The 15,518-nt window shown below is 46.6% G+C and overlaps 2 protein-coding genes across 3 annotated transcripts; both read right to left on the bottom strand.

Moving 5' to 3' along the window:
• Positions 1-306: 306 nt before the first annotated feature.
• LOC134088062 (calcium-independent phospholipase A2-gamma-like) lies at positions 307-11,430 on the bottom strand. Its single transcript, XM_062541969.1, has 11 exons — positions 11,327-11,430; positions 9,332-9,517; positions 7,899-9,186; positions 6,943-7,092; positions 6,592-6,749; positions 4,691-4,785; positions 4,179-4,350; positions 3,791-3,848; positions 2,724-2,918; positions 1,295-1,490; positions 307-612 (listed from the first exon to the last, which is right to left on the bottom strand). Exons 2-11 carry the CDS (start codon positions 9,403-9,405, stop codon positions 350-352), a joined length of 2,649 nt encoding a protein of 882 aa, XP_062397953.1. The 5' UTR covers positions 9,406-9,517; positions 11,327-11,430; the 3' UTR covers positions 307-349.
• A 274-nt stretch (positions 11,431-11,704) lies between these two features.
• On the bottom strand, positions 11,705-15,372 carry LOC134088064 (uncharacterized). 2 transcript variants are annotated; one of them, XM_062541977.1, is made up of 3 exons: positions 15,344-15,372; positions 13,989-14,177; positions 11,705-12,453 (listed from the first exon to the last, which is right to left on the bottom strand). In XM_062541977.1, exons 2-3 carry the CDS (start codon positions 14,022-14,024, stop codon positions 12,262-12,264), a joined length of 228 nt encoding a protein of 75 aa, XP_062397961.1. In that variant the 5' UTR covers positions 14,025-14,177; positions 15,344-15,372; the 3' UTR covers positions 11,705-12,261. The 2 variants fall into 2 exon arrangements, with proteins under 2 accessions (XP_062397961.1, XP_062397960.1); XM_062541976.1 differs by lacking the exon at positions 15,344-15,372 and adding an exon at positions 14,310-15,288.
• Between the last annotated feature and the right edge of the window lie 146 nt (positions 15,373-15,518).

Below are 15,518 nucleotides of genomic sequence, written 5' to 3' on the forward strand. Positions count from 1 at the left end.
GGGGGGGGGGGGGGTGGTCAGACCCAGCGGTGTTGGGGGGTGTGTGTGTGTGTGTGTGTGTGGTCAGACCCAGCGGTGTTGGGGGGGTGTGTGTGGTCAGACCCAGCGGTGTTGGGGGGTGTGTGTGTGTGTGGTCAGACCCAGCGGTGTTGGGGGGGTGTGTGTGGTCAGACCCAGCGGTGTTGGGGGGTGTGTGTGTGTGTGGTCAGACCCAGCGGTGTTGGGGGGGTGTGTGTGGTCAGACCCAGCGGTGTTGGGGGGTGTGTGTGTGTGTGGTCAGACCCAGCGGTGTTGGGGGGGTGTGTGTGGTCAGACCCAGCGGTGTTGGGGGGTGTGTGTGTGTGTGTGGTCAGACCCAGCGGTGCTGCAGCTCCCACACCCTCTGGCTGACCCAGTCTCTGCTCCTGGTCAGTGCGGAGCGCTCGGCCCCCAGCACCATGCACAGCAGGTCAAGTTTGAGCCGGTTCCGCTCCAGGTACGCCAGCGTGTCCGACTTCAGCTGGTCCAGCACCTCCGCACGGCTCTCGTCCAGCGACACCTCGGCCTTCAGCATCGGGTTGAACCGGAAGTAGACGTCCTCATCGAGCAGGTCAGCCAGCAGCGTATGGACACCTATGGACACAACGTACACATTAAACATCTAGGAGTGTATGGACACCTGTGGACACAACATACACATTAAACATCTAGGAGCGTATGGACACAACATACACATTAAACATCTAGGAGTGTATGGACACAACGTACACATTAAACATCTAGGAGTGTATGGACACCTGTGGACACAACATACACATTAAACATCTACAGTAGGAGCGTATGGACACCTATGGACACAACGTACACATTAAACATCTAGGAGTGTATGGACACCTGTGGACACAACATACACATTAAACATCTACAGTAGGAGTGTATGGACACCTATGGACACAACATACACATTAAACATCTAGGAGTGTATGGACACCTGTGGACACAACATACACATTCAACATCTAGGAGTGTATGGACACCTATGGACACAACATACAGATTATATATCTATATCTTATATATGTGTGTGTGTGTGTGGGGTGTGTGTGTGTGTGTACTGACCCTCTGTAGCCGTGGCGCTGTATATGAGGTGGTTGAGTTTGTAGTGTGTGTGTGTGTGTGTGTGTGTGTGTGTGTGTGTGTGTGTGTGTGTGTGTACTGACCCTCTGTATCCGTGGCGCTGTATATGAGGTGGTTGAGTTTGTAGTGTGTGTGTGTGTGTGTGTGTGTGTGTGTGTGTGTGTGTGTGTGTACTGACCCTCTGTATCCGTGGCGCTGTATATGAGGTGGTTGAGTTTGGCCCGGAGGCTGGTGGAGGTGGCTGGCCCTCGCTGGGTGTTGTCGTGGCGCCCGGTGCCTAGCGACAGCACGCACTGGAAGGGCTGCTTGGGCCACAGCAGACGGCACTCATGCACCGCCAGAGCACACGGATTATTCTGGATCAAACCGCCGTCCTGCACACACACACACACACACACACACACACACACACTTCAGTACCGCCAGAGCACACGGATTATTCTGGATCAACCCGCCATCCTGCACAACACACACACACACACACACACACACTTCAGGATTATTCTGGATCAAACCGCCATCCTGCACAACACACACACACACACACACACACACTTCAGGATTATTCTGGATCAAACCGCCGTCCTGCACGCAACAGACACACACACACACACACACTTCAGTACCGCCAGAGCACACGGATTATTCTGGATCAAACCACCGTCCTGCACACAACACACTTCAGTTCCAACAACATGCATATTACAAATACAATATCACACACTTCAGTTACAACAACATTCTATCACAATACAATATCACAACTGTAGTGATATTACAATATTCTATCACAATACAATATCACAACTATAGTGAATTGAATTGAGCGGGAATTGAACCCACAACGTTCAGGTGACTCAAGTAATAACATCCCTCAACACAGGCTGCTCCAATACTAACACCCCTCAACACTGTACTGCGTTCAGGCTGCTCCAACACTGACATCCCTCAACTCTGTACTGCGTTCAGGCTCCTCCAATAAGAACATCCCTGCACACTGTACTGGGGTGCGTTCAGGCTGCACACTGTACTGGGGTGCGTTCAGGCTGCACACTGTACTGTGTTCAGGCTGCTCCAACACTAACATCCCTGCACACTGTACTGGGGTGCGTTCAGGCTGCACACTGTGTTCAGGCTGCTCCAATAAGAACATCCCTGCACACTGTACTGGGGTGCGTTCAGGCTGCACACTGTACTGGGGTGCGTTCAGGCTGCACACTGTACTGGGGTGCGTTCAGGCTGCACACTGTACTGGGGTGCTGGTCCAACACTAACATCCCTGCACACTGTACTGGGGTGCGTTCAGGCTGCACACTGTACTGGGGTGCGTTCAGGCTGCACACTGTACTGGGGTGCTGGTCCAACACTAACATCCCTGCACACTGTACTGGGGTGCGTTCAGGCTGCACACTGTACTGGGGTGCGTTCAGGCTGCACACTGTACTGGGGTGCGTTCAGGCTGCACACTGTACTGGGGTGCGTTCAGGCTGCACACTGTACTGGGGTGCGTTCAGGCTGCACACTGTACTGGGGTGCGTTCAGGCTGCACACTGTACTGGGGTGCTGGTCCCCGGCAGCAGGACAGGTGTGCTGCAGCTGCTCCTCACCTGGTGGATGTCGCTGTGCAGGGGGAACTCCTGGAAGTATCCGGGGGCGGCGGAGGAGGCCCGCACCGCCTCCCACAGCCTGTAGGAGGAGCCCCCGGGGTAGCGGCTGAGGCGCCCGGGCGCGTGGTTGTAGTTCCTGAAGATGAAGGCCTTCGGGCTGGTGCCCCAGTTCACCACCGCACTCACCGCAGACACCTGTGGGAGATAAAGAGCAGGGGATGACACAAAACACACACACACACACACACACACACACACACACACACACACACACACACACACACACACACACACACACACACACACACACACACACACACACACACACACACACACACACGCGCGCACACACACACACACACACACACACACACACACACACACACACACACACACACACACACACACTCCTGAACACAAAACTCATCTGGACTATGTACTATTTATTTCACATTATTTTATTGTTCATTCTTCTTTCCTTTTCTCCCTCTTTGGCTTAACCTACAGTAGTCTTGGCCCCAGTCGTGGCGCGACTGGCTGGGGCACCTGCACCGCACGCCGGCGACCCGGGTTCGATTCCCGCCACGTGGTCCTTTCCGGATCCCACCCTACTCTCTCTCCCACTCGTTTCCTGTCACCCTTCACTGTCCTGTCTGATTAAAGGCATAAAAGCCCAAAAAAATATCTTTAAAAAAAAAACCCTACAGTAGTCTTCATTCTGTACACAATGACATGGTTGTGATGTGTTGTGTGGCAATAGAGTTGATCTGTGACACACAGGACCCACATGAGAGACCCTGACGGACTTCACTAGTGGAGACAGAAAGGACAGCAAGACAAAGCAACACAATACACTAGGAATTCATGGAGGTAGAGCGCCCTCTAGTGCATCCTGCTGGCACTACTCTGTTTTATTTGTCCATCTCATCTGGGGCCAGTTCAATGGCCAGTTCAAACGGTGACAGATTTATTTAATCAGGAGAGTTGACAGTGCAGTGGATATCAGTTGATTGTTTGTTTGTTTACTAAGTGGCACAGCTTAGCTTACAAATATACAAAATACTTACTTTGGGACAGATCTCGCTCCTGGCAGTTTTAATCAGAACTCGCTCCCCCATCTTCTCCCTGTGGAGCAACAGCACCGTCAGACTAGCCTCCTGATGACATCACATCACAACACAGTAAAGTGCAGCCCATTGGGCCACACATCTCACTTCAGTAATGACTCCCAGCTCTCATATTTAGTGCTGTTGTGACTCACTTCAGTAATGACTCCCAGCTGTCATATCTATTCAGTGCTGTGACTCACTTGAGTAATGACTCCCAGCTCTCACATCTATTTAGTGCTGTTGTGACTCACTTGAGTAATGACTCCCAGCTCTCATATCTATGTAGTGCTGTGACTAACTTCAGTAATGACTCCCAGCTCTCATATTTAGTGCTGTTGTGACTCACTTGAGTAATGACTCCCAGGTCTCGGTGCTGTAGTAGGAGTGAGTCCAGCCCATCTTCACGGTTCCCACCAGGGGGTTCTGTTTGAACACGTCCGAGCCAAAGCGCCGGTACATCTCCTCACACTCGTCCAGCGAGAACCGGCCCAGTCCGATCATGAAGGCCAGCACGGCTCCTGGGGAGCACAGGCAGAGGGCATCATGGGACATGGAGTCTTTTCATGGGACACCAGCTCAACTACAGCCCATACAGAACTTTACTTTTTCATTTATTAATAACATTTATTAACCCATAAAGAACTCTAGCCTGCAATATCACAACTTTAAATATCCTTCTCTTTATTAATAACATTTATTAACCCATAAATAACTTTGCAACACCAGGCTGCAATACCACAGCTTTAACGACCACTCTTTATTTATCAATAAGCATTAATGTCTTTATGTATCAATATTTGCTAATGTCTTAATAATGCTAATGCTAATGCTAATGCTAGCATAGCTCGTGCCACTGACCCGTGCTCACTCCACAGATGTAGTCAAACAGCTGGTGGATCCGCTTGCCCGTCTGGGCCTCGATCAACTTCAACGCTTCAAGCGGAACAACTCCCCTAGAAATGACAAGTGTTAATTACAACTCCCCTAGAAATGACATTAGTGTTAATTACAACTCCCCTAGAAATGACAAGTGTTAATTACAACTCCCCTAGAAATGACAAGTGTTAAAATTAATACTAGTTGTAATTAACACTTGTCATTTCTAGGGGAGTTGTAATTTTACAACTCCCCTAGAAATGACAAGTGTTAATTACAACTCCCCTAGAAATGACAAGTGTTAATTACAACTCCCCTAGAAATGACAAGTGTTAATGAACAACTCCCCTAGAAATGACAAGCGTTAATTACAACTCCCCTAGAAATGACAAGTGTTAATGAACAACTCCCCTAGAAATGACAAGTGTTAATTACAACTCCCCTAGAAATGACAAGCGTTAATTACAACTCCCCTAGAAATGACAAGTGTTAATTACAACTCCCCTAGAAATGACAAGTGTTAACGAACAACTCCCCTAGAAATGACAAGTGTTAATGAACAACTCCCCTAGAAATGACAAGTGTTAATGAACAACTCCCCTAGAAATGACAAGTGTTAATTACAACTCCCCTAGAAATGACAAGTGTTAACGAACAACTCCCCTAGAAATGACAAGTGTTAATTACAACACCCCTAGAAATGACAAGTGTTAATGAACAACTCCCCTAGAAATGACAAGTGTTAATGAACAACTCCCCTAGAAATGACAAGTGTTAATTACAACTCCTCTGGAAATGACAAGTGTTAATTACAACTCCCCTAGAAATGACAAGTGTTAATTACAACTCCCCTAGAAATGACAAGTGTTAATGAACAACTCCCCTAGAAATTACAAGTGTTAATTACAACTCCCCTAGAAATTACAAGTGTTAATGAACAACTCCCCTAGAAATTACAAGTGTTAATTACAACTCCCCTAGAAATGACAAGTGTTAATGAACAACTCCCCTACAAATGACAAGTGTTAATTACAACTCCCCTAGAAATGACAAGTGTTAATGAACAACTCCCCTAGAAATGACAAGTGTTAATTACAACTCCCCTAGAAATGACAAGTGTTAATGAACAACTGCCCTAGAAATGACAAGTGTTAATGAACAACTCCCCTAGAAATGACAAGTGTTAATTACAACTCCCCTACAAATGACAAGTGTTAATGAACAACTCCCCTACAAATGACAAGTGTTAATTACAACTCCCCTAGAAATGACAAGTGTTAATGAACAACTCCCCTAGAAATGACAAGTGTTAATTACAACTCCCCTAGAAATGACAATGAACAACTCTATGGTTTGTATAATAGTATTGTTTTGTTATAATTTGTCCATTGATAGTATTTGACATTTATTTTGCTATTGTCCTTAAATTTAGCCATACCATGCTTTAGTTATTATTTATATATAATTAACTGAGTGACTTATTTGATTGCTATTCTCATTTCACTGTTTTATTTCTCATTAGGTTAGTGCTTAAATTATTGTTTTACTGATAATATTACTATTCTCCCTATTTTGTAATTGTTCACTGTTAATTTAATTTGTATTGTTATTTATTTGTATGTCGCTTTGGACAAAAGCGTCTGCTAAATAACCATAACCATAACAACTCGCCAGTGAGGACTACCCACATAAGAGTCAGAACTCTCGACAGAAGTGTATCAGATTGACTGATACGAGTAACTCAAATATATCATAATGGACTAGCTTGTGATTCATGTTTTCTTTGTTTTTATTAAATCAAAACACATTCATCTATTGTTCTTCTTATTACCATTATGATTATTAGTTAGCCTATGACACGCATGAAATGAAGTCAGCAGTACCTTGTGCCGCCTCCATCGATGGACAGCATCCTCACCCCCTGTCCTCTGACGGGATCCAGGTAGCCAATCAGCGCCATGGTTTCCCTGACGGCTCTCTGAAGCTTTACATCGCTAGTGTGGTTCCGTCTGTATCGCAACAGCTGCAACACCAACTTCTCCTGCAACACAAGTCAGCTTCATCAGCACACAAACACAAACAATATCATTGCAGCATCTGTAAGTCACAAGACGAAACCGTACATGCAGGTGAATTAGGCCTACTGTACCTGCCACATAATGTATGCAGGTGAATTAGGCCCACTGTACCTGCCACATAGTGCATGCAGGTGAATTAGGCCTAGGCTACTGTACCTGCCACATCGTTGCCTTGCATGCTGGGTGCGCTATAAGGTGTCTGTTCAGCTCCTCTGTGCACGCAATGATGGATGACGGCGCAGTGGCGTTCCTCAGGTTCCCCAGGAGGACTCTTGTCATCTCCTCTGCTCGATCCTGGCACAGAACCTACAGATATTTCACAAATAGCAGAGTTCAGTGAAATGTGACAACGGAAGTCAACGCTTCGTCCATCATCACACCATAGTGGCTCGAAGCATTAGGCTAATAATACACACGCGTGCATTGCTGGCCATGCGGTTAACACGGATGCCGCGGAATCATGATGTGCACTTTGTTATTATGTTGCTATCGTTGATTGTGACGTCTGTATTGTCCACTGGCATTTTTTTAAAGTCGGGAAATCATAATTGGCACATATTTCACTGATCATTCTCTGTCTCCCACAAAGTGACTGCTGTAATCTATAAATAGCTAATTGTTTTCATAAACCTGCCGATCCATTGTTCTCAGTTTGACACTGTAACTAGTTGGACACTTTTGCAATACATATCCGCAAACGTGTATGCATGCGTCTAATAACTTACCGTCGTCGAGTGGAACTTCTTTGAGGCCTCAATCTCACATTAGCCGACTGATCACATGATGCAGCGGGCGATTCATGGTCTTATCATTTGCGTATTGGGTGGCCTACAGTAGGCCTATAACGATTATCGGTCTGTGGCGCATAAAAATGCGTTTTAACAGCTGGCCTAGGCTATAGTCTACTACTTTAATCTCGTCGTAGTTGTAATAATAATGTTTTCTTTTCACTGTTCCTTGCATCTTCATTCGTTCAGTATGGATTATTGCCATCACCAAACCCAGCATGCATTGGAAAATCTGTGATTAAAATCAATGATTTAGAGCTAAGTGCGTTGTTAGATTGATTTGTAGTCACTGCCGCCCTCTGCTGTAAGTAAATGGCGACTCACCACTCTCTGCGACCTGGTTGCTGTTGGTGCCTCTCTGGAGGGGGCCTGAGTCTGCTGGTTCTCGGAGCCAGCTCCCAAGTAGCTACTTATCATATCTGGTATAGCAGTGGTGGAGTGCAGAATGTACCGCAGAAAGGACGCTGGCTTCTCCGTCCGAGTGCTGCTGACGGCCAACACTGTTTGGTCCGTGTAGTCTCCCTCCAGGTCATCCTCAAAGCCCGACTGGCCGGTGAAATAGTGGTTTATGTGGTCGGCCATGTGAGCGTGGTTGGCCCCAAAGCTGGTGGTGGTGTTGCTCGGGTGGAAGAGGCCTGGCGCTGTGGGCTGCGGTGCTGGAGGGCTCTGTTTGGGCGCTGCGTAAGACCTGCTGTTCGCTTGTGTTGCGCTAACGGAGCCGGAGTCTGTCACCTTGGCTCCAAAGTAACGGTTGATGTGGTGGGCAAAGTGAAGGTACCCCTCCTCCCAAGAGCTGGGCACCTCGGCCGCCTTGGCATGCACCGTTTGGGCACTAACTGAAACCACCTCAGCAGCCTTGGCATGCACCGTTTGGGCACTAACTGAAACAACGTCATTCACTGGCGACTGGCGCACATCAGTGGTGACTTTAAGGGTTTTCCTCCGTCTACCATGTCTCCTGTACGCCGACTCGTCCTCCGCTGTCTGGGCGTGAAGATCTCGCGCGGGACTTCTAGTGAAGACGGAGTTGATGTGATTGGCCACGTAGTTGTAGCTCTCCCCGAACCTGGTGGCGAGCGAGCTGATGTGGAACAGCTGCAGCCCGGTGGACAGCCTGGAGGGGCTCTGCTCCTCGTGACGCCCTGCTGACGTGTGGAGAACCGCCACAGACCTCAGGTGACTCGCAGTACTCCTCCCGTCCTCCAGAGGGCTCCTGTCCTTGCCTGTCCTCTGGCTGTGGGCCCGCCTCTGTTGTCTTCGCTGTTTAGGTTCGTGGAAGGTGTAAACCAAACCACTGTTCCCGAGACTTGGTGCTACGGCCAGGTCTCTGCTTCTGAAATAGAAGTTGATGTGTTTGGACAGACGCTGAAAGGACTCTCCAAGACGCAGCAGACTCAGCTGGAGGGACGAGGGATGCTGCTCTTGGTTGATGCCGATGGGAGCCTCTGTTTTGAAGGCATTCCTGCTGGAGGTGGAGTACAGTCGCACAGCCTGTGAGCACAGGACAGCATCAGGCGTCACTCTCCTTCCTACGTCTGCAAACGGACCACTGGATCCTGAGCTCACGCTCCTCTTTGCCCTCACAGATCTCAGACAGCTTCTTCTCAGTGTGCTGAAGGGTGGGAAGTGGGATATTAACATGGGCCAGCCAGGCCATAGTTTTAGGATGTATTTTTTTATAAATATCTGTCTCAGAATGATGGACAGTTTAACTTCACATCAAACTTGGATCAGGAAATGTTCTAGGCGGACGGTACCTTATCTTAGAGTAACATCTAAGCCTCTTCTCTCCCAGATAAGTCACAAGGTTTGCACTGAGGTAGCGACCCATTGAGCAACGGGAGCAGCAGGTCGCCCGCACACGACCTCAGCTGGGTCTGGATCGGCTACTGCAGCTGGGTCTGGACCGGCTACTGTAGCTGTCTATCACTGTCACTGGCTCCCTTCAAAACACAAATATGGGAACACTTTGGAATGTTGCAATATTTGTCTCATGAATAATTTTGTGTGCTTTTGTCTAATTTGTTTCAAAATTGGCTCAGATATCAACCTAAGTAGTTTTATAAATGGGCAGATGGGCTGGACATCAATCATATTTTACCCCCTGAGGGCAGATTCCTGAAACACATCTTACAGTAAATAGACCCTTGGAGTTTATTGATGAGTGGAGCTCCACTCATCAATAAACTCCAAGGGTCTATTTGAGTATAAAACATTGGAGTGTAAACATTCTTCATAAACAAATACATGTACTTGGTTAGTTAGAAAGTTTACAAACTTTTAGGAGCAGTTTAAATAATTCTAATCTGTCACCAACTGCAAGATGAAATGTAATTCTGTGAAGGTGTAGCCTACCATTGGTCACCCCTACACCATAGATCTGCACCTCAGTGGCTACAGCAGTGTTTTATTTAATTAACAGGGACAGAAGGCTCAGTCAGTCTCAACTCAGTTTTACTATCTGCACGATATATTTATAAACACACAACACATGGCAGGCGAAGGCATGAAGCTTCTTCACCTGTCAATAGCTCCATAGATAGCATATGTCCTAGCCCTCTCTTCCAGGCAGAGCATAATGCATCCATAGATAGCTGTACATGGGCATGCACTAGGTCCTAGCCCTCTCTTCCAGGTAGAACATGATGCCTCTGATATTTGAACCGAAGACCAAACATACCAGAGGTCGCTTACCCCTCCCTTCAGTACTACCTGAGAAACTCTGCAGTGTTTTGTTATTGTTTAAGAGGCAGGCTGAAGACCTATTAACTCTGCAGTGTTTTGTTATTGTTTAAGAGGCAGGCTGAATACCTTTTAACTCCGCAGTGTTTTGTTATTGTTTAAGAGGCAGGCTGAAGACCTATTAACTCTGCAGTGTTTTGTTATTGTTTAAGAGGCAGGCTGAATACCTTTTAACTCCGCAGTGTTTTGTTATTGTTTGAGAGGCAAACTGAAGACCTTTTAACTCTGCAGTGTTTTGTTATTGTTTGAGAGGCAGGCTGAAGACCTTTTAACTCCAGTGTTTTGTTATTGTTTGAGAGGCAGGCTGAAACCCTTTTGACAACTTTTGGCTAGCGAAACGTGAGGAGATATTTGCTGAATGTTACAAAAAGTCAGAAATTACTTGGAATTGCTTAACACCTTTGATCACCTTTGATCAATCGTAATAACCCACTGTATAATATAGCCACCATTGCACTGTATATTATAGCGACAATTGCAAAACCACACACTGGTCCTGAAACAATTTAAATGGAAATGCTAAACTGTCCGCATTGCACACAAGAATATTTTTTTTTGTTTAAATTTGAATTATACATTTATATTACTTCATAAAATATACTTTCAGCTTTATGTACAAATCATATCACCATTGAAACAGCTGCGAAATATAGCCCATGCTGCTCTAATGTCTAAGCACCACAACAGTAGCATACCATTCATGCGTAACCTTTCCATTAGTCTCTGATGTGTAAGCACCATAGCAGCATGCCATCCACACCTGACCCTTCCACAGATCTCCTAGCATGCTAAACAGCTTAAGAGCTAATCAGGTCTCTTTACACTTCACCCTCTAGCAGAACAAGAACCGGCCGTCACATCGATTCGGTCACTTGCTGCGTTTCCAAGCGAGTGAAGAGTGAAGGTCAAAGCCTCACATTTAGCATGAACCTGGCAAATCCTCAGCTTCACCTTGAGACGGCCACAGCCCTCAGCAAAATAATACACAGATGGATCACGTAGGCCTTTACCTGCAGCTCACTCCTTTTCCTCCTGTTTCTGCCCTCTGCAGACAAGAGACACGTTTGTTGGCCAGACGCTAACAGAAAGCGTCTGTGTTATTGTCTGTGTAGAGTCTTCTGCTGTATGGACAAACACAAGCTTGTGTTGTGATACTTAATCTCCCTCCTCCCTCCTCCAGACAGCTGTCTGATTGGCTAGCCTCAGAACAGTTGCCCTCTAATGACCCAATCAGGCGCTCCGCTCCCACATTCCTTCCTGTAGGTCACTCTCTCTCTGGCTAACATGGGAAGTCATGTGTCTTCAATCTAAAATTAGAGAGAAACACCACTCACACGTTGAGCAGGACAGTACTGACGTCATGTTTATTCACCAGAATGGCCCAAATAAATAACCAATGCTACAGCAATATGTACACACCTTCTTTCTGAAGGCCACAGATGAAACCTGACAGTGATAGACGCAGACGGGATAAACTAAATATCTTGGCAGGGCTGTAGCAGCAGCGTGAGGTGGATCAGTTGAAGCTGGTGGCGTGGAGATTGACTGATGCTTGTGTTTAGTAAATAGTGTGAGCAGCGGGAGCATGCCATGCAGCAGGGGACATCATGTGCACATTGCTCTGCTGCTTCCTCTCTGGATGTCAATGAGGGTGTATTTGTGTCCTTTGTTTTTCTAGGTATCCCTGGGTGTACTCTCAACAACCAATCAGCACGCAGTGTCCACTCTCACAGCCCAAACACAATGACACGGGCCTCTGTGTGCACTGATCAGCTCAGTACACGTCGTTTGCAAACTGGTCCAAAACACGAGTGGAGAAAGTGATGTTGAGCTGTTCAGCGCTCTGCCACGGGCCTCATGATCTAGTCACACATTAATAGCGGATCGGAATCCCTCTTCCTCTCCCTCCTCCTCTTCCTCTTCCTCGGCATCATTCTGTTGTCCCTTAATCGTTCTTCTTGGCGCAGCGTCCAGTCGTGCACTCCTCTCGGCCGGTCCAGCGCAGGCGGTTTCTGGCAAAGACGGCGTAGGCTTTGTCCATCAGGGGCCGGACGTAAGGCCACGAGATGAAGCGCCCCACCCAGCCCAGCCCCACCGCCGTGTACATCACATTGAAGGCCGGGACGCCCACATGCACCTGCACACAAACACATGATTTACTGTAGGACCTGCACACAAACACATGATTTACTGTAGGACCTGCACACAAACACATGATGTACTGTAGGACCTGCACACAAACACATGATGTACTGTAGGACCTGCACACAAACACATGATGTAGGACCTGCACACAAACACATGATGTACTGTAGGACCTGCACACAAACACATGATGTAGGACCTGCACACAAACACATGATGTACTATAGGACCTGCACACAAACACATGATGTAGGACCTGCACACAAACACATGATTTAGGACTCAACTGGAGGCCTCATAATCTGAGAACATGCATTTCAATAGAAGATAAAGCATCAAGAGACGTATCTGTTCATCTTGCTTAAAAACGGGTTCATTTTCTTTACAGTCATGGTTTATACAGTAAGTTAATGGTCATCATTATTCTGCTAATTCTACTTTGTGTATTAATAATACTTTAATTACGGCCATGTGACTTCACTGTAAAATGAATGTCAATGTATTGTTTATTGATGCCATTGTTCAGATAGCAGCTCAAGGCTACTTTACTGGGATGGCGTTTTAGAACTAACAAAATGTGAAGGGTGAATGCGAAAGGCGAACATGTTTGATAAGTTTCCTCCTTAACGTCCACTCAGTTGCATTTGTTTTCAATACCAGTCTTAGTGGACACAACCCCACCAGTCTTAGTGGACACTGCACAACCCCATCAGTCTTAATGGACACTGCACAACCCCATCAGTCTTAATGGACACTGCACAACCCCACCAGTCTTAATGGACACTGCACAACCCCACCAGTCTTAATGGACACTGCACAACCCCATCAGTCTTAATGGACACTGCACAACCCCACCAGTCTTAATGGACACTGCACAACCCCACCAGTCTTAATGGGCACTGCACAACACCATCAGTCTTAATGCACACAACACCACCAGTAATGGACACTGCACAACACCACCAGTCTTAGTGGACATAACCCCATCAGTCAACCCCACCAGTCTTAGTGGACACTGCACAACCCCATCAGTCTTAATGGACACTGCACAACCCCATCAGTCTTAATGGACACTGCACAACCCCACCAGTCTTAATAGACACTGCACAACCCCACCAGTCTTAATGCACACAACCCCACCAGTCTTAATGGACACTGCACAACCCCATCAGTCTTAATGGACACTGCACAACCCCACCAGTCTTAATAGACACTGCACAACCCCACCAGTCTTAATGCACACAACCCCACCAGTCTTAATGGACACTGCACAACCCCAGCTCCACCAGGGAGAATCCCTTCCGTTCCACATCCAGAGATGCCATGGTGATTTATTTGGCACGGTCTCTCTTGTGGCGCAATGTGTCATTACAAGCGAGCGAGACAAACCCTAACAAAATAACTATAGGAATCGTGTTGTATTTTGGGAGAACTTATTCAATTATTTGTATGGGAATAGCATACTACAGAACTTAGGCTAAAGGAATCATATGGTGTTTTGGGACAAGTCTACTATGCGCCTCATACCTGATCATGTTCATCGATCACATGCATTTCCTCCATCGCCTTCTCGTAGCTGATCCCGCCATAGCAGGCTCCATCGTAATCTTGAAGAGATATATCCACAAAGTCCACTTTCTCTGCTCGGTTCTTCTGCAGGAACTGCAGAAAATTGATCTCTTTCACGCAAACTGGGCACTCACCATCGTACAGCACCTAGGATAGTTCACAAAGTTAGCCTGAAAGCATCGATGAAACTATATCCTACGTTTGAACAACTAGGCTAAACATGAAAACAATGACGCTTTTAGAGCTGCGATAGAAACTATAGGAGTTGTGAATACTTACCCTTACGCTTGACGATTTCAGGTGAGTGCAATACAAATGCCTCAGGGAGACGACATTTGCCGTCCTAAGGTAACTCCTGACAGGTAGTATTACAGCTTTTGCGAACATCTTTGCATGGATGTTGCAAATTGGTCTCCCCTTCTTCCAAACGTCAAGGAAGCTCAAATCATAGCAACAAGCGCACTTTACACCTTGACTTTGCGTAGGCTGTAACCTGCCTTACAGCCCTAAAGTCAGTTTAATAACAGTGAAGATTCCACATTACACAACGCCTGTAAACTACAACTGCGAGGACTACAGGCATCTTTGACCTCCTCTTCTATGGTTTGCACTTCGCAGATGTGTTTCTAACAAATACAGTAGGCTATACTGCCACCAAACGACGTGGAGGCGAGCCTAGGTGATCAGTCTGGTTTACTGATGCAACTCACAGAAGCCGGTTAAACTTGAATGAGCTACAGACTACACGCGTAAAAGTCACCATGGATATATGAGTTGCTATACACTGCTCTATCGCTGGGTTTTAGGAAACATGTCATCCGACTACATTCTGCCCTCCAAGTTCAGTAGCAGGCTATAAACGTAAGTTGAAGCTTTATGGACTGAAAACAGTTAGGCTACACAATGATGGGTATATTGACTGACGAGCTGTGCCTGATTTGACCATCAGTAGGCTGTAACTTCGGAACAGTCGTCTTACTTTGGAAAGACAACAGTAATATTTCATTAGTGCTTAACGCTAAAGCAAATCTACACTGGAGTCTCACGACTCTCACCATTACGCACCTATGTGTTTTAAGACGTCAAGTAATTAGTGCCATTATGGTAGCCATTATGTGTCATTATGGTAGAGGAGCAGAGGAGGCCACTTATCAAAAAAAAAAAACCTCCCCATTATACAAATGAGCATGACAACAATACTTTTATAACACTTGGACAAGTTTATCTCTGCAATCTTCTTTAGGGTGGCGGTTTATGGCAAACCAAACGTGATCTCAAGGCGATACACCAAAATTCACACCTCCATAGCCTACCTGTTGCCGCCCTCAAATGCCCGTATGTGTGAATAGCCTACAATGGGCCAGAGATCTACAATAGGCTGTATAATTTAGCTAATGAGGAAACGAACGAATTGTTGGCTATCTGTCACATGGTCATATACCGTCTTGGCCTTTGGCCATTAATGATCACACCTCTTCGGTGATCACA

Source organism: Sardina pilchardus, chromosome 7 (assembly GCF_963854185.1).
Source record: "Sardina pilchardus chromosome 7, fSarPil1.1, whole genome shotgun sequence".
NCBI lineage: Eukaryota > Metazoa > Chordata > Actinopteri > Clupeiformes > Clupeidae > Sardina > Sardina pilchardus.

Bases quoted from the DNA above. Each gene is read 5' to 3' on its own strand.
- LOC134088064 (XM_062541976.1), bottom strand. From the start codon at position 14,417: ATGTTCGCAAAAGCTGTAATACTACCTGTCAGGAGTTACCTTAGGACG. The intron at 14,178-14,309 runs GTAAGTATTCAC...GAACTATCCTAG, and splicing joins TGAAATCGTCAAGCGTAAGG to GTGCTGTACGATGGTGAGTG. The intron at 12,454-13,988 runs GTATGAGGCGCA...GTTTGTGTGCAG, and splicing joins TGATCGATGAACATGATCAG to GTGCATGTGGGCGTCCCGGC.
- LOC134088062 (XM_062541969.1), bottom strand. From the start codon at position 9,405: ATGGGTCGCTACCTCAGTGCAAACCTTGTGACTTATCTGGGAGAGAAG. The intron at 9,187-9,331 runs GTACCGTCCGCC...CCCACCCTTCAG, and splicing joins AGATGTTACTCTAAGATAAG to CACACTGAGAAGAAGCTGTC. The intron at 1,491-2,723 runs GTGAGGAGCAGC...GTGTGTGTGCAG, and splicing joins TGCACAGCGACATCCACCAG to GACGGCGGTTTGATCCAGAA.